The 18,488-nt window shown below is 57.7% G+C and overlaps 1 protein-coding gene across 1 annotated transcript; it reads left to right on the top strand.

The window, feature by feature from the left end:
* The first annotated feature begins 975 nt into the window (after positions 1–975).
* CAMK2N1 (calcium/calmodulin dependent protein kinase II inhibitor 1) lies at positions 976–3,135 on the top strand. Its single transcript, XM_075172613.1, has 2 exons — positions 976–1,135; positions 1,815–3,135. Exons 1-2 carry the CDS (start codon positions 976–978, stop codon positions 1,883–1,885), a joined length of 231 nt encoding a protein of 76 aa, XP_075028714.1. The 3' UTR covers positions 1,886–3,135.
* Positions 3,136–18,488: the final 15,353 nt, after the last annotated feature.

Below are 18,488 nucleotides of genomic sequence, written 5' to 3'. Positions count from 1 at the left end.
CCTTGCAGCCCCCACGAAGCCCCAGAGGCCCCGCGACAGCTCATTTCTGCAGGGCAGATGTGGGGCTGAGCCCACGCTCCCTGGGGACAGGCGCTGGGCTGCAGCTCCGGGCTCCCCAGGGATGCTGTGGGGCAGTTCCACACTCAGCAGGGGTGCTGTGGAGCAGCTCTGAGCTCCCCAGATGTGGCTGTGGGGCAGCCTGGGCTCCCCAGGGATACTGCGGGGCACCCTGGGGATGCTGCAGGGCAGCTCCGGGCTCCTTGAGGATGCTCTGGGGCAGCTCGGGGCTCCCCAGAAGTGCAGCGGGGCAGCCTAGGCTGGCCGTGGGTTGCTATAGGGCAGCTTTGGCCTCCCCAGGGGTGCTGTGGGGCAGCTCCAGTGAGCTCCGGGCTCGCCAGGGATGCTGCAGAGCAGCTCCGGTGCAGCTCCGGGCTCCCCGACGATGCTGCGGGGCAGCTCGGGGCTCCCCAGAAGTGCGGTGGGGCAGCCTAGGCTGGTCGTGGGTTGCTGTAGGGCAGCTCTGGGCTCCCCGGGGATGCTGCGGGGCAGCTCCGGTGGGCTCCGGTCTCCCCGGGGATGCTGCGGGGCAGCTCCGGTGCAGCTCCGGGCTCCCCGGGGATGCTGCGGGGCAGGCCAATGAGCTCCGGGCTCCCCGGGGATGCTGCGGAGCAGGCCGGGGCGGCAGCCCCGGGGATCCCCGGGGGGCGTGGGGCAGCCCGCCGGGGGCGGTGCCGCTGCCGGGGGCCGTGCCGCGCCCGCCCCGTCCCGCCCGGTCCCGCCCCCCGCTCCTCTATCGCCGCCGCCGCCGGAGCCGCCGCCGCAGCCGCGGAGCCGCCAGCAGCGCCGGGCCGGGCCGGGATGTGACGGGGCGGCCGCCCCGCGCCCCGCTGCGCCGCTGCCCCGGGCCCGCGGGCCCCGCGCCCCGGGAGGCTGTCGGGGGGCGGCGGCGGCGGCGGGCCCCCCCCCGCCGCCCCCATGTCGGAGGGGCCGCCCTACGGCGAGGGGCAGCTGGCGGGGGACGCGGCCGTGGGGCAGCTGCCCTTCCCCGTCCGGCTCCGCGGCCCCGACGGCCTCCTCGCCGGCGGGCAGGGCAAGCGGCCGCCCAAGCTGGGGCAGATCGGCCGCAGCAAGAGAGGTGGGTGCCGGCGGGGGCGGGCGACGGCGGGCGCCGGGACCTTCCCTGGGGACGGGGCGCCGGGCGCCTTCCCGGGATGCAGGGCACCGGGAAGCATCCCCGGGGACAGGGCACGGTGCACCGGGTACCCCGCGGGATGTCGGGCGTCGTGTCCCAGGGACCTTCCCCGGGGTGTTGGGCTGCGGGGACCTTCCCCTGGGGACAGGGCATCGCTCCCCGGGCACTTTGCCGGAGCGTGGGGCGGGAGGGACCTTCCCCAGGGACAGGGCATGGTGCCCTGGGGACCATCCCCAGGGTGTAGAGGAGAAGGGACCTTCTTTGGGGACAAGGCGCCGTGCCCCAGGCACTTTGCCGGGGCGTAGATACCTTCCCCAGGGACAGGGGGACCGGCACTGTGCCGGGGTGTAAGGTACCGGGTACCCCCCCTCCGGGGGCAGGGCACAGTGCACCGGGTACCCTGCGGAGTGTCGGGCATCGTGCACCGGGTACCGGTTCCCCTCTGGGACACCGTGCCGGGTGTAAGGCTCAGGGCACCGCGCCAGCTTTGCCGCTGGCTGCACCAGGGCTACGGGGGCCCCCCAAACCCACCCCAGGGTGCCCACCACCCTGGGGTGACCTTGAGCGAGGGGAGCACGGCGGCAGCGTATTCATCATGGTTATGTTTTTTTCTGCTTTCCAGTGGTTATTGAAGATGATAGAATTGATGATGTGCTGCAAAATCTCTCGGAAAAGGCCCCTCCAGGTGTTTAAAGCCTCTCCGGGGACGCTCGGCTGAAGCCCGGGGGGCTGGGGGGGGTCGGTTTACAATGGCACAGGTTATCGGCAAAAAATAAAAGCCCCACAACACCGCAGCGACCGCGTCGAGCAAGCACTTGGAGAGCCGTCCTCGCCAGCCTGCAATCCCCACCGCACCACAGCACACCCTGCCCTCCAGGAGACGCACGGAGGGGAAGGCGGCGAGCGAGACAAAGCCCAACGACAAATAAAAAAAATTATAATAAATTAAAAAAAAAAATTGGAAAAAATAATCACCCGCTCCAAAACCCCCACCCCAACCCGCCGACGCGAGGTATGAACGGAGGCATCATGCCGCGGCTCTGAATTACTCGTGATTTCTTTTCTCGGTCTGATGAACCTTGCGCCACGCTAGATCGGGGGGTAAGAGGAAAGGGGGCAGCGAAAGATGGGGGGCCAGCCCCTGGGGTCTCCCCCCGGCCAGGGCTGTTCCCAGCGGGCACCTTGTTTACATTATTTAATCTTGCAAAAAGGAATCTGTGCACTTGGATGTACCATGCTATCCCCTTCCTTATGATTTTTTTATGTTGATGTCTTTGGATGTTGGAAAATGATATAAAATATATATATATATATATTTCATTTTAGTCGCGTTTTAAGGTTCTCGAGGGGAAAAACAAAACTTTTATAAAGGAAGGGCCTAGAGGAAGAATTGCTGGTTTATTTTTTAAAGCTTGTACTTCTTGGTTGCTGTGAGCAAAGGGACAGATTTTATATGTACGGGGGGGTGGGGGGGACGCTCGGCTTTTCTAACTACCATGCAGTCTGTAGTGTGGGTGATCTTGGTTTTTTTTTTCCTTCTATTGTGGCAGTTTCCTCTCTTTAATAGACTGTATTAAAAAAAATATAAAAAAAAAAACTATCTAATGTAATCACAAGAGTGCCAAACACTTGGAGATGCCGGAGGGCAGCGATTCCCTCCCCGAGTCGAGCAGCACTCGGGGCTTTCTGCTCTTTCTAGGGCTCGGTCGATCTCTCGTGGGGTTTTCTTTGACTTCTCTTTTCTAATCTTTCTTTTTAACTATTTTGCATGACGTGCATAAAAAAAAAGGAAAAAAAAGCGCCTCTTGCGTGAGGGCTTGGTTTCTTGTTTCTGTTTGCGACTCTGACTGACAGACCTCAAGGCAGGTTTTCTTTCCTCCTTTTCTTAAATATTGTGTATGTTGCACTTTTATCCACTACACAGGGCTATTTCTGCAATGTCCAAATAAAAAGGAAAATGAAACAAAATGGAAAAAAAAAAAAAAAAAGCGGATCTGCCGTGCTTTCCCGCGTGCTGCCGGGGCCCAGCGCCGTGAGCATCCCTCCCTGTCCACCAAAATAATGCCAAAAATAACCAAGGAAAACCTCGCTGCTCTCTGGCACAGACCCCCCGCGACCGGGGTCGTGCTGTGCCCTGAATAATTAGTTATAATTAATATTTATTTATGGGATTTTTTTGGTTTGTTTGATGGGAAAACACCTCCAGGGCACAAATTTCGTGGCAAAATTCAATGCAAGGTCCCGAAAGTGGCTGCTGGGGATGGGGTCAGGGACCCAAAAAGGCATCCATCCCCTTCGCTGCTGGCAAAGCCTGCGGAAAATGAGGATTTTCATCCCAGCGTCGCCTCCCTGCCCACCAAAACCCAAATCCCGGCCAATTCCCTGTGACCGCTGTCGTTAATCATTGCCCGGGAGCAGGGCGGTATTAATAAGAGCCGTTATCGCTCCCGCCTGCGCGACCGAGGGCACGAGCAAACCTTTGTGCCGGGGGAAGAAAATAATCACACCAGGGGAAACGGGTCCCTGGGACGGGGACTTTATTGCAAAGAAAAGAATATATTGCAATAAAAGCAGCATGCTGCCGAGCAGGGCTGGCACTGCCTTGTACAGTGATGGCCTGGGGGGCAGAGTGGTTAATTGGGGGTGGGACAGGGCACTGGTGCTGCCCAAACACCCCCATTTTCGGGGTGCCAAGGCTGCAAGAGCCTGCGCAGTGCTCCCCTCCCCAAAGCCTTTGCTATTTATTTCTCCGTGTTTAACCCACGCAGGCTCTCACGGGTCCAGGAAGGCACGGGGAGATTTGCTGAAGTGCTCCCTTGAAAAATCCCCAATTATTTTAATTTTTTTCCCAGTGGGTTTAGCTCTGAGGTCGCAGCCGTGTGGGTTGGCTTCAGTGGACACCACCGGCCCTTTGGCCCCAGGATTTTCTATTCTGGGTGACCCGATGCACCTGCAAAGCAGGAGATGGGCCCGCGGGAGGGTTTTTTCCCCCAATCTAATGGGTTTTGCCCCAACCAGCATCTGGATGCAAGCCCATGGCTTTGGGGAGAGCAGATGCAGCCCACGGAGGAGCAGAGCATCCCGCATCTGCAGAGGAGGCAGCGCTGGGTGGCTCATAAGACACGTACCCATGGGCTGGATGCGGCCACCGGCACCTGGTTAATTAGATTTCCCAAAAAGCCCCTGTTTTGCGTGAAAACCTGATCTATGGGTCTGCCAGACCCAACTGCCCACTTTCTCCCATGCATCAAAAAAACCCTGAGCACCCAAATCCCCCAAAACCCAGATGCACCAGACCGGGTGCTCCAGGGATGGGGTCCATGCACGGCCCCAGGACCCCCCCCAAAAACCCCTCGACACCTGGGAGAAGCCGGAGATGAACCGGAGAAAGCCTGAAGCTGGAGGGGGAAGGGAGCTGAAAGAAGAGGAGATTCTGCTAAATTATAAACCGCTCTTTTATATGCATCTTTCATGCACAGCGCATAAATAATGGAGCAGGAGAGCCCGGCGCGCTGCGAGCTCGCTTACGGGGAGGATGCGGGATGGAGGGGCGAGAAGAGAGGGTTGCAGGACGGGTGGTGGGGAAAGATCTGCCCGAGAGGCTGAGCCGAGGATCCCCCGGCCGTGCATTGCCGGGAGATGATATTCTGAAGGAGGATTTAAGGATTAAGCTGGCCACGGGGCAGGAGTTTATTGCATACATTATTTAACAGATGGCCCAACGCAGGCGGCTGGCTGCCTACAGTCTCCTGGGTGACCTTGGCCGGGAGATGCCGGGGCCGGGCAGGGAGCCTGGTGCCACCGCTGGGCTCCGGTTACGGGGACCGGAGGAAAAAGCCCCCCCGGGGAGCCCGCACCCAGCAGTTCCAGCACCAAATCCCCATGGAAACTGCAAAAAAACCCCACCCAACCCTGGCCCATACGGGCTGCTTGTTTTGGCAGTGGTGGGAAAAAAAGGAGGAAAAAAAAAAAAAGAGCCGTTTGGAGGTTTATTTACCGAAGGAAACTTGGCACCTTTGGAAGAAGCAGCGTGCCGGAGGGATGAGCGAGGTGCAAAGGTCCCGGTGGCACCCAGAGCGCTTCCAAAACCCCACTCCTGCGCTTTAATCCCATTTCCCCAGGGATTTCGGCATTGGGGGAACGTGCTAAAACACTTGCTCCCCCAGCAAAACCAGCCCCGACCCCTTACGCCCAAGAGCTGGGGGGGGTATTTTTATCCATCTCTAAAGCCGCTCATTTTCTGCAGGTTTTAAATCCCCGCAGCAATTGCGGCGTCAGCCCTTTGCATCACGTAAGCCCCCCGGGGATGATACCAGCCCTGAGGGGCTCACTGCAATGGATGCCCACTTTGGGGCTGCATCAGTGCCCCAGTGACGCATTTCCCACATCACCGGCGAGGTTTGCAATAACCCATGGAAAAACACCCCAAAAATCCAGGGCAGCGGGTTGCAGCCAGGGTGAAGCAGAGCACGGGGGAGCGAGCGAACCCCCCCAAAGCGCTCCCCCCCAAAAGGACGCCCATGTAGCAACTGCCCAAAATAAATATTCTTTTTTTTTTTTTTTTTTTTCCCACCAAAACTAGGGCACGTTAAACTAGGCCAGCGCTCCCCTGCAAAGTGATTTATTTATCATGGGGGCAGCGAGGAGGGATGGCGTGGGACGGGGGGCTGCAGAGCAGCGTGTCCAGGGCAGGGATGTTCCATCCTACCCCCAAATGCCGCAGTTTTGGGGAAGAAAATGGGGTCAGTTTTTCCTTTTTTCTTGTTGAAAAATCACAATTACTCAGAAGGGGGCAGTTTTAGTGACCTTCGATGGGGAAGATGTGAAACCGGTCATTTTAATGGTATCAAACCCCTTTTGATCCACTGACTCGAGACCGCTACTGTTCTCAACCACGTGTGGTTAATGTTTTGTATTGTGGCGTTACCAACATAAAATATGCTTTAGCAAAATGGAAAACAGATGAAAATGTGAAGGAAACTTTGCCCTGCAGAAAATCTCCATTTTTTTCCCCCACTTTTTAACACAGGAATGGGAAAAACCCAGGGGCTGCCCGCTCCCACGCTCGAGATGTCTCTGCCCATCGCTGCCGGGCGATGGATCCACAGGCAATGGGGCCGGCCGAGGGGGATGTAGGGTGCAGCACCCTCCTGCTGGGTGCTCCCCCATCAAATGGGGCCTTGGGGCTTTTTTTGTTGCTTAATTTCCCTGTGCCTTTGGGTTTCGCCCTGGGAGAACGGCTCCTCGCGGCATGGACCTGAACTGGTGCTGGTTTTGAGGATTTTGGGGGGATGCGGGTCCCCCATCCCTGGGCTTTTTGTCCCACAGCCACTAGAGGCCACTGAGGCTCTGTGATCCCGCCTGATGTATTCACTTGGGACGTTTGGACACAACTTTAGGACCCAAAAGGCTAAAACTGGGGGAAAATAATACAATGCACAAAGGCAGCAAAATTGGGGGCAGAGAAGGGCTCATCCCCAAGCTCCACTGGTATGCGTGCACCCTCAGCACGTTTGCAGATGACAGCAAGCTGAGCGGTGCGGTCCACACGCCTGAGGGATGGGATGCCGTCCAGAGGGACCTGGACAACCTCAAGAAGTGGGCCCATGTGAACCTCATGAGGTTCAACAAGGCCAAGAGCAAGGTCCTGCACCTGGGTCGGGGCAACCCCCGGTATCAACACAGGCTGGGGAATGGAGGGATGGAGAGCAGCCCTGCCGAGAAGGATTTGGGGGTACTGGTGGATGAAAAGCTGGACATGAGCCAGCAATGTGCGCTCGCAGCCCAGAAGGCCAACCGTATCCCGGGCTGCATCAAAAGCAGCGTGGCCAGCAGGTCGAGGGAGGTGATTCTGCCCCTCTACTCCGCTCTGGTGAGACCCCACCTGCAGTACTGCCTCCAGCTCTGGAGCCCTCAGCACAGGAAAGACATGGACCTGTTGGAGCGGGTCCAGAGGAGGGCCACAAAAATGATCAGGGGGATGGAACACCTCTCCTGTGAAGAAAGGCCGAGAGAGTTGGGGTTGTTCAGCCTGGAGAAGAGGCTTTGGGGAGACCTGATTGCAGCCTTTCAGTACTTGAAGGGGGCTTATGAGAAAGATGGGGACAAACTTTTTAGCAGGGCCTGTTGCGGCAGGACAAGGGGGAATGGTTTTAAACCAAAAGACGGTAGATTTAGACTAGATGTAAGGAAGAAATTTTTCACAATGAGGGTGGTGAGACACTGGCACAGGTTGCCCAGAGAGGTGGTAGATGCCCCATCCCTGGGAACATTTAAGGTCAGGTTGGACGGGGCTCTGAGCAACCTGATCTGGTTGAAAATGTCCCTGCCCACGGCAGGGGGGCTGGACTAGATGACCTTGAAAGGTCCCTTCCAACCCAAACTATTCTATGATTCTATGATCCCCAGGGCATCCCTGGGGCAATGGGGAAAGCACTTCCCTCACCCCAAATCTGGTCAAGCCACTCGGCTGCCCAGGCCCATGGCGAGCACTGGCAGGATTTTTGGGCATCCCCCTCCCCGAGCTAAACATCTCCGGAGGACGGGGAAACGCTGCCCCACATGCGGCTTCCCTCCCGGGCCCGCGCTCGGAGGAGCTGGGCTCACCAGGAATTTTTTGGAGGGGTCAAGCAGCCACTCCCAGGATGCAGCACTTCCCACCTGCAAAAAAACCCCCAAATCCCTCCTGCTGCCTGCCTCCCCAGGCTTCTTATTTTCTCCTTACCTAGAGTTAAAATTTCCAGGATATTATAAACAGCTGTTCCCGCTAATGAGGACTAAGCGAAACATCAGACATCTTAATTTATACATTGCTCAAGGTGTCAAACTGTTGCATTACAATAACAAGTGGGAGACACCTCACCAAAAAATGGGAAAAGTTTCACTCGGAGCTAAATGCAGAAGCAGATGCTCAAATAAAAGCCAAGCCCAAGCAAAGCACCAGGCTCTGCAACCCCACCAATATTTTCCCAGTTAAATATTCAAGGTTTGGGGGGCATTTTTTTTTTTGGGGGGGGGGTGGGGATGCCTGCACAGCCTCACATTTGTGCAATTTTTACACCCTCAGCGGGCAGGCGAGGATCGCCGCTGCCTTCTCGGGGCTGCCCCAGTTCCCATCCTCGTTGGCCTCAGCAGAAGAATTCCTGCCGGAGATTTTCCGCAATGGTTTCTCCCCTGGGTTTCAGCGGGATGTGCCTGCAATATTAATCGCCCGGCCTCCTGCCAGCGATGCCGCGTGTGGGATACGAAGGAAACCGGAGGAATTAGGGCTCCCCTCCACGCTATGGCATTGCAGTTATTCATATATGTGATTTTTGCAGAGGTGCATGCGTGACCCCCGTACGAGCCCTTTCCTTTGAAGGCCTCCGTCCTCCCGGTGGCTTTTAGGCACCCTCCCACCCCGCTCGTCCTTTCCCATGGAGTCGCAGTTGATGAGCAAGCACGGAAAGCTGGGAGCAAAGCAACTGCCGGGAGCATCTCCCGGGGTCGCCGGAGCTTCGTGTGGCATCAGCCCCTTCCCAGGGTGGGGGGCAACCGAAAATAAAGCAAAATAACCAAACCACAAAAATAAACCCCCAAGCAGGCCATGTGATTTAACACCCCAAAATACCCGGCGGTGAGTCACGGCGCTGGGTGCGGAGATGGGGCTGATCCAGCTCTGAGTCAGCCCGGCGGGCGCGGGCAGCCGGTGCAGGCTGTGTTTGCCCCCCCCCAGCTCCCTGTTTCCCATTTTTGCTCCAAACCCGCACAAATACAAACAAATACGCTGTGACTCAGAGGCACGCGGTGGGGCTCAGCCCACAGCACCCCCCTCGAGCCCCCCGGGCTCCCCAAATCCCTGATGGTGCCACAACGATGGGGCTGGACACACGAGCATCTTGTGGCCTGGGAACCCTTGAAGTATTTAAAGGGGCTTTTTAAAATGTATATTTTCGGAGGGGGCCACACACACAGGAGGTTCTCGCTGATGCCACTGTAAGGCAGCACGTAGGATTTTCCAACTAGCTCTAATTAATTAGCATTTCCTCAGCTTAGGATCATTTTAAACCTGAAGCACCAATTAATTCCCTTCGGTCATGGCCAGAGGAAGCAGATACGGAGCAGAGACCCTGCCCAGGGCCGGCCGAGACGACGCGGTGAAGCCCCATGCCCGGGACACCCACATTGCGAGGGGTGGTGGGTGCTGGTGGAGCTGGGACGAGGCTCTGCTCCCAGCTGGGTGCAATCCAGTCCCCTTCCTGAGCCACAGCACCCTGTAACATCCCCAGCGGGATGGAAAACAGCAAGAGACAGGGCTTATTTTGGAGGAGGTGCCTTCAGAAAGCTGCCCTGGGGTTATTCGCACCCGATGTGGACAAATACATGGGGGGAAAACCCTTACAGCAAACCACGGCTGTGTGCCAGCTCGAGCGGCGTGCAAGATCTAGCACGGTGCAAAGCCGAGCTGGGCGCTGGGTTTAACCACCCACGGGGTTTAACCTCCCGGGATTCTCCAGGCCGGGTTAATCCCCAGCCTCGTCGCCCAGGTTAACGTGCCGTCCCTGGGCTGCAGGTTAAGGAAAGGCAGAAGGCAAGTCGCCCCGCACTGCGAGCAGGATGAGACCCGGCAGCATCCTCAGCATCCTCGACTGGTTTCCATGGCAACGGGTTCAGCCCCAAATTGGCCGCAGGTGCCGGGGAAGCAGGGGCAAGGAGGGGGCTCAAAAGGACACCTAGCACAGCAGAACGATGGGGTTTAATAAAAAAAACATAAATAATAACTTTGCACCTCGGTGCACCGGGAGCGGCTGTGAGGCTGCAACCCAGTGACACCCCCAGGCCAGCCCCGGCAGGGGGTTTGGGGCGGTGCCCCCCACCCCATCACCCCTGCATGCAAACGCCGCTCAGCACAGATCCCCATCAGCCCATTTCAGGTGTATCCATCTTCCCGGTTTAATTCCCAGCCTGGCTGGGAAGTCCAGAGCCCTGCTACAGCCTTGCCTGGCTCTAGGCAGATGCAAACAGCTCCAAGACCCCAAAGCATCCATCCCACAGCCCTGAATGCCGGGAAAAAGATGCACCCAGGGAAGGTGTGGGCAGGGGGGAGAGCCCAGGCGGGTGCAGGGGTGCTCCCGGGCGTACGGATGCCTGCGGGTCCCCGCAGCCGTGCCCGCCGGCTGCAGCACTGTTACACAAGGCTCCCGGCGCTTGCATAAGCCGCAGCGGCGTGTGCAGCCCCAAGAAGAGAGGAAAAGCGAGCAGGGACCGCGGCCCCCATGCTGTGCTGTGGGATGGGTGCTGTGGGATGGGTGCTGTGGGATGGGTCCCGTGGCCTGAGCCCGTCTTCCGCAGGGGAGACCCGTGGGTCCTGCAGCAGGGACATCGCGCAGCTGGAGCTGTCCCTAACTGGATGGCGTGACCCCCTGCGGCATGACCGAGCCCATCCTTTCACCATCCTTGCTGGGGAGACCCAAAAAAGGAGGAATCAACCCGCCACAGCTCGAGCCCAGGAGAAAGGCTGCTAAAAACCCCAAAGCCAGCGAGCAGCAGGCACACCAGCCCTATAGCATCCACCACTCGCTTGCCTCCCCTTCCAGCCAGACTGGGGGTATCCCCAGGAGAAGACCATTTTTTAAAGACTTTTAACCAAGCAGGAAGGGGTGTGCGATGGGGAAGCTCTTTGCTGGGCTCGGGCAGGCTGGGAGCAGCATCACCCGCTCCCGGGGAGCTCTGCGGAGCAGCACACGTGTGGGCGAGCATCAGCCTTCAGCTCCCAGCCCTCACCCCGGGAGGAATATACACTGCCTTTAAACCAGGGTCACATCAGCAACCCAGGGATGCATTTGGCCAAAACCCCCAGTAATTTTGCACAGAGAGGCTCCCCCTCTTTATGCACCAAAATACGTTGTTTGTACCTGTCGTGGTGCTTTGGCATCGGCTCAGCCCATCGGCTCAGCCCATCGGCTCATCCCATGGGCTTGCACGAGGACATGGCAAGAGAGGGTTGCAAGGACCTGCAACGCCAACCAGACCCCCTCTTCCAAGGGCTTTACACCCCGCACCCCCGGGGACCACACTTTCCAGGGGCTGTGCCCCACTGCCTTGGGGTTGATGCACGTTTTTTACCCCGACACCTTCCCACCCCACAAACCCACGTAACCTCGCCGCGCTACCCGCACCCCTCGTTTTCCTGCCTTGTGCACGGAAAGGGTTAACAACACACAACAAAAAAAAGCTGAGAAAGCCCCTAATTTAATGAGCAGGGAGAGAGGGGAAGCTCACAGACCTCTAGCTTAGCTTTTTGAACATCTGCAATATAATATCTGTGTGTTCAGGAGATTTAATGTTTTTAATAATTAAAGGGACCTCCTGAGAGGCTGCGCACAGAGGAGATGAGCGCTGGCAGGACTCGTGCTCATGTGTGCTCACGTGTGCATCCCAGCCCAGTGCACGCGTCCCCTGGCAAAGGTGGCTTTGCAGGTGGCACAAAAAAGAGAAAACCTGAAAACACCATTGCACAGGGCGGCCAAGTCTCCTGATTTAAATGCAACCCCCAAAATCAACGCTGCAAAGCCATAGGCAGCCCCGGAGCCAAAACAAACACTTACCAGTGCCCCTTGGGCGATGATGCCAGCTCCTTGCAGCATAAAGGAATGAATTTCCATCCTCCCGTCTCATGTGGGCTGGGGAATGGCACAGGAATGGCACCATGGGGGCTGCAACCACCCCAAAAGCAGAGCCCTGGGACAGGGACAGCCGTGGCTTGCGGCAGGGTCAGGCTCCCCAGAGCTCTAGGCATGCACCCATCCCTCCTCCGACACCCCCCAAACCTCAGCGTCAGGCCTTCTATTGCCTTCAGGGTAAATAAATTACAAAAACTCAGTGCAGCTTTCCTGGGTGTGAGTATGGGGGGGAAACAACCCAAAAGAGTCCAAACCCCAGGGGTTTAAAGAGCTGCTGGTCCCACGGGGAGCCCTGGACAGGCTGATGGCCACTAATAAGCTTTGTTAAGGTGATGCCTAGCAAAGTGCACGTGTGGAGCCACCAAACCCCCCCCAAACCCTCTGTTTTCCTGCAAAGAGGAGCGGGGCCGGGGCAGAGCGGAGCTGCGGGAGGCGGCGAAGGCGGCGTGTGAAAACGCGGGGCGGCCGGCAGCTATTTCTGCGCCATGTCAGCACCCACTGACAGCAGCCGCGGTTCGCTGCTGCCATGCATCGGCATGAGCGCCCCTGAGAACACAGCAAAGCTATAGGCGTATTTTTATATATGAAATTCCGCATATATCTATGTATATCTACGTTATCCCTGCGGTGCGTTCAGCCAGATTGCAAGGCGTGGAGCTTGCTGATTTTGGGTGCAAAGCTTAGGAGTTTGGGGTTAAAGGGAGCTGCTGGTGGGCACTGGGCTCCAGCAGCAGCATCCACCCCATGGCATCTGCATTTAGGGGTTCCTGGGACTCCTCTTTTCCCCTTATCCGATGGGCAGAAGCCTCTGGAAATCCCTTCTCCTTCCTTGCACACGGGGTCACTCTCTTTTTTTCCTTAATTTCTGGGACTTGGAGATAGAGCCAGGCAAATGTAACCAATTGTGTAATATTTTGCTCAAAAAGCTTCTTAAACAGCCACATATTTCCATTGGATTTCCTTTGCCCTTTGCTGCTGATTACTGGAGTATTTATATATAAATAGAAGCTGTCTTCCCTGTAATCTGCTTGTTTCCTCTAATTAACTCGGGGCTGCTCTCGTCGGGCTGCTCAGCCCCTTGATTTTGGGGGTGCCGGGATCTGGCGGCGCTCGGAGAACCCAAATCTGTCAAATTTCAGCTGGAAGTGCTTTTTAGCTGGTTTTGAGGGAGCAAAGCCCTCCTGGCACCCGGGGCCTTGGAAAAAAACCCATTTCCAAACTTTAGGTGCTCAATATCCCAGCTCAGCATCCTCCCCGTCCACCCAGCCCCTGCTCGGGGCAGCGCTCCAGCACAGTTTCTTCACCGCACCTTCCTCCGTCCTCACCAAGCTTTCCCCTAATTTATGAAACGTCTCGATTTGCTAATTATTTTAATCATTATTACTCATCTTTCCCCTTCTTCCTCCCCTCAATACTTCATCCTGGGCCTGCCAATCACTTTAATAGCTGTTTACAACCTATCATCAAGTCTTGCATAACATCCACATGACTTCGCTCAGATGCCTCCGACACCCAAAAGCTGCCCCTGAGCTCTATTTTGGGAGTGATGAAGCCCACGGCACCAACCAGCCGCATCCCCCGCCGACGTACCCGGGCTCTGGGATGGGGAAAATCATGGAGAAAAACGTCCCCAAAGCAAAACAATTTTGTAGTTTGTATAAGACAACCCCACGCTGCTCCCTGGTCTGGGTTTTGGGGGTGAGGGGTGAGACCCCTCCCAAGCATCGCAGACAGATGTTGCTCTGCTGCATCTATTTGGAGAGATCAGGAGCAAGAAGCATCCAGAGCAGCCCCGGACCACTTTGCGGATACTCTCGGGGGGCTGCGGCTGCAGCACGGTCTCTGCCCCTTGCTCTCCTCAGCAGCAATTTGGGGGGGGGACACAAACAAATCATGGCAAACACTCTTAAAAAGCTCATTTTCCAGCAAGCATCGCCCGCAGCATCGCCCGTCGGCGGCGGGTTGGCGGGCGGACGGGGGCAGAGGCGCAATCTGTGCTTGAACGGCTGCCGGCACGTTGCCAGCCCTTTTCGGCAGGCGATGGCTGGGTTGCAGGGGGACGACACCACGACGGCTCTTTTTTAAGCTCTCCCGTCCTCCCCCTCTCCTGCAGGTTTCATAACCCTTCAAAGCAAGGAACGGCTCCTTCGGTTGCCGGCTAACGAGCCCCTGCAGAGGAGGAGCCGTGGCCCTGGCAGGCAGAGATGTTTGGCAGCAAAATCTCCCCGCCACGGCACATGTCGGGGCAGGGGGGATGCGGAGGGGTCTCTGCAGGGTCCCGCCATCCGCCGTAACCCCCCTGGGACCCGCACCAGCGGCCCCAGGGGTGCAGTTTTGCACCAGGGTTGCCCCAATTTGGCCAGTTCTCTCCCCAAAACGCCCCTCGGCACCAATCGTGGCGCGATGCCACCCAGGGCTGGGAAACCTCTCCCTCCCCACGCAGACGCTGCGTGCAAATATTTATTTACACAGGGTAAAGGGGCTTATTTATTAAGCTACGGCTGACAACTGTATCCAAACTAATTTCTCTTAATAAGGCACTTGCGGTCACCTTGGCAACAGCATCGGAGCACCCTTGCTTAAGACGATGACTTAACCCAGTGAAAATCCCCCTGGATGCAAAGTGGGATGCTGAGGGGGACCCTCCAGAGATGTTGCGGCTGCAGAGACCCATCCCCACCCCTGGGGAGACCCACTCCGTCCCCGGAGAAGATGGCAGTTCCCAGCCTCTCCTAGCAGCCAGCCCTGCTCTCATTAGCGGCCCAATTAAAAACCCAAGGCCAGCTAATAAATCAGAGTGGCTGCAGCACAGTGGCCACTTTTTTAGCACGTGGTGGGTCCCAGCGGCTCGGTCCGGGGCGAGATGATGGGGAAAGCAGCATTTTCCATCCACGCGGCTTTGCCAAGGGTGCAGCAGAGACGGGCAGCGCTGGGGCAGGGCGGAGAATTTGGGAAGGGAAATAGGATTAGAAAGCAGTCGCCAACCCCTGCCCCAGTGCCCTTCCCCAGCGGGCACAGACAGGGGGCTGGTGGAGGTGGGGGGACGAGACGGAAACAGCCAGCCCCTCTGCTCTGGTCCAGAGGGGACAACTGGGGCCATAACTATCTATTTTTTTTAAAAAATATATATATACATAGGTCAGCAAAGGCAGGAGGGCATGGGAGCAGGGCCTTGCTTGCCAAGAGGAAAATAAGGGACAACAGAGCTCCTGCCTCCTGCTTTGGGTTGGAAAACAGGACGGCGGCTTTATTAATGCCTGAATAACAACACCGCTTAAGGAAGGTGTAGGATGAAGGCAGAAGGACTTCGGCATCCTTCCAATGGCCCGGGCAACAGGGTAAATGCTGAAAGCCCTGATACTAGAGATAGAGATAGTAGCAGGATTTCTCTGCTCCTCTTCTCTGCCTCATAGAAGAATTAGAACCAACTGCCCCTGGTTTTTAAAACCCTGTATCTGTCAGCTTACAAAGCACTGTGCAATTTGGGGTTTGCAAAAACACAGCTCCCCAGAACCTGATGGAAGCTCCCTCCCCTCTGAAATCCAGATCTTAACTCATGCATAAAAGTGGGATGGGATTTTTTTGGACAGCCCACGCAATGCTCCAGCCAGCTGGGGTGCCCCTGGGGAAGGGGGCAGGCACAGCCGCAGCAAACCCACCCCGAAACAAAGGACTCGTGCCGGGCAGTCAAGCAGGCTGTGATTTACTGAGACAACAACACTTCTGCAACAGAGAACACGACTGCACCAAGGCACCCGGCCGGCAAACCCGCAGCGCCGCCGAGCATCGCCACGCTGGGACCCCGGAGAGGCGACACCGAGAGCAGAGCGCGGAGGGATGCTCGTGGTTCCCGGCGCTGGTTTCCATCCCGCCTCCCCTCCAGACACACGGACACAAAACAAAAGCCTGCTGAAACACGGCACGGCTGCTACACGCCAAGGGAGGGAGCGAAAGGCAACAGGTTTCAGACGGGCTCCACGGGCATTGCAGCCACGCCGGAAGCGACGGCGCGCGATTCCCTCCGTAGGCACTTGATCCGCGGAGCTGCCGCCGGCCAGATCCTGCAGAAAAGCCCGTCCTGGGGGCCACCAGGCAGGGCCCAACGCCGCCGGGGCCGGGCAGCGAGCTTGATGCCTCCCCAGTCGGCAGAGAGTGAACTGGGAGGCCTGGGGGTGAGGGACCCAGCTCCTTGTGCAGGGTGCGGGGTGGCAACAGCGAGCGTCCCCATGCCTGCCGGGGTCCCAGGCGGCAGATTTAAGGAGACTCACCCCCTTTGTGCCCCATCATGGACCATCCTGGAGCATCCTCCGACGCCGAGCCAGCCACGGCAGCTGGGCGGAGGCGCCGGCAGCGTGCACGGCGCAGGTCGGGGCTGGAGAAGCGAGAGCAGCGGTGAGAGCAGCGTCAGGCTCCGAAACGGGGTCACCCCCTTCATCCCCTTTTCCTTCCCTGAAAGCCGAGGGGATGAAGGAAGTGCTGCACCGATGCCACGCAGCCGCCCCTGAGTGCAGAACAAGGGACCCGTTGACTCCAGGAGCCCCCAAAGCGGGCGAGACGCTCGTTTTGCCGATGGCTCCAGATTAACAGAGCGCTGGGCAGCTCCTAGGAGTCAGCCTCGGTCTTTTGGGAGAGCCAAGGGATCAGAAACCAGCTCACTAGTAACCCCAGGAGGGCTGAGATGCACGTGCCCCGGGAATAAACCTTGCTCTGGTAAAGTCACGGGGACCAGAGTGGGTCAGGGTGGGCAGGGAGCTGAAGAAAGGCAGAAAACAAGAGGTAGGTTTTGCTCGTGAGCTAAAATACTCCCGACCTCCACCAGCTCTGCTCAGGAAAAAGCAAAAGATTTTGTGCAAAGCAGATTCCTGCTCACGACGCTTTGCTAGGGAATGGAGGGGATGCTTTCCTCCATGGGAAGGTTTCAAAGAAAAGATGCTTTGTCTAAGGAGGAAACACCCTTTCCCATATTCCCACATTTCCCCAGTTTCCCACCTCTCTGCAGCTGGACAGTTTTCAGCTCTTACACTCACATTCCCCTTCTTACCCATCCCTCCTCGGCGGAGGAGCCAAAACCCCCATCCCGTGAATCAGCTGCATTTCCTTTGATTTTTCTAAGCCCCCAGACAAAACCAGTCTAAGTCCAACTAGAACTGAGGTCTTTCTCCAACAGAAAACTAAAGATCAAAAAATTAATAAAAATTTCCAGAAAACCTGGAACCTGTATTTTCCCCTGGGAACACCACTGACTTCTAGTAACAAGTGAGCTTTTGGTTGAAAAGCTCCCAGCTTCTCCTCCCTGTCTCCTCCTCTTCTTCCCATCAGCTTCTGGAAGCCCCCGGTGCCCTCGGTCTGCTATGAATTACGGTGGATAACGAAGCTCCCGGCAATCGCCCAGTTATCACTGGGCTGCGCTGGAGCCGGCAAAGGGACTTCGCTGCACCGTGGCGAGAGCTGCCCGTCATGGAGAACAACCCAGCCGGGCTCCCGTGGAGCCGTGGTACCCACGACGGCTCCGGGGATGCAATTTGTGTCCGGCCGCCTCTTGGCTTTAAGCAGCACGAATGCAAGACGCAGAGGTGGGGAGAACGATGGCTCCATGTCACCCCGGGGTTTGGGAGGGCTCTTCCCCTCTCTTCCCTTCAAGGGGGTTGAGGCCAGGGCAGGTCTGGCCACGGCTCTCGGGATAGATGCTGCAGGGGCCCCCAGCTCGGGGGGGTTTAGAGGGTCAGGCATGCTTTAAGGGAGCAAGCCTCCAAGCCACTGGATGCAAAGGCAGGTCCCTGCCGTTCAGAACCAACAGATCAGCGCACAGGAGGCTCGTGCGAGCAGGAAGGGTGGAGCGTTTTGGCAGGGATTAAAATTCCTCCATTATTCTAACGCAGGGGGTCTCTATTTGCCAAGCGCGAGGGGCTGGGTTTCCTTAGCCCGTCTCTTCCTTCAGCCCCGGGCGCCCTTGCTCTGCCTGCAAAGCTCCGAAGGCACGCTGCCGGCTGCAAGGGGTCTCGCAGACCCCCTCTGGGATCGCAGAGGGGCTGAGGGAGCCCAGCGCTGTCTGGATGTGATGGGGTTTGGTCCCAGCCTCCGACCGGCCAGGCTTGTCGGTGCGTCGCTGGGTCGAGGGAAGGCAGCACCCTCCCGGCCGTGGCAGCGGGGTTGCTCTGCTCAGTCCCAGACTGGATTTCTTTTGGTCCGTGAGACGAGCAAGTGGTCAGGCGTTCGCCTTCGCCAAAAGACATCTGAGGTGGCAGAAGCCAGGCAGGAGCCGCGGGAGAGCAGCGCCTCGGGGCCGGGGGGATGGCAGCGGGGGCCTGGCAGAGATTTGGGGCTGGGAAGAAGCAGCCAAGCGAGGACGGGGCAAGCCGAGCAGGCAGCAGGGAGACCTGCTCTGGGAACAGGGCTGGGAACCAGAAGAAACCAGGATCAGAGGGAACTGCTGTAGCTGGAGGTGCCGCTCCAGTTAAAAATAAATAGCATCCTACTGCGGGCAGCTGGTAGGCACCCTCCCGGGGCAAAATACCAACCGCTGAGCACAGGATTTTGCCCAGGCTGCTTCCATTTGCAGGGCTTGCTCTTACAAACATGCACTGTCCCTGCAGTAGAGGAATTGAGCTCCTTGGAGGTGTTTCCTTGAGGACGGG

Source organism: Calonectris borealis, chromosome 23 (genome assembly GCF_964195595.1).
Source record: "Calonectris borealis chromosome 23, bCalBor7.hap1.2, whole genome shotgun sequence".
In the NCBI taxonomy this organism is placed as follows: domain Eukaryota; kingdom Metazoa; phylum Chordata; class Aves; order Procellariiformes; family Procellariidae; genus Calonectris; species Calonectris borealis.
This window is presented reverse-complemented; position numbering and strand designations above follow the sequence as displayed.

What these genes read in the sequence shown, in the direction of transcription:
- CAMK2N1 (XM_075172613.1), top strand. Translation starts at nt 976, where the DNA reads ATGTCGGAGGGGCCGCCCTACGGCGAGGGGCAGCTGGCGGGGGACGCG. An exon ending in GATCGGCCGCAGCAAGAGAG is followed by an intron (nt 1,136 to 1,814) that starts GTGGGTGCCGGC and finishes TCTGCTTTCCAG; the next exon opens with TGGTTATTGAAGATGATAGA.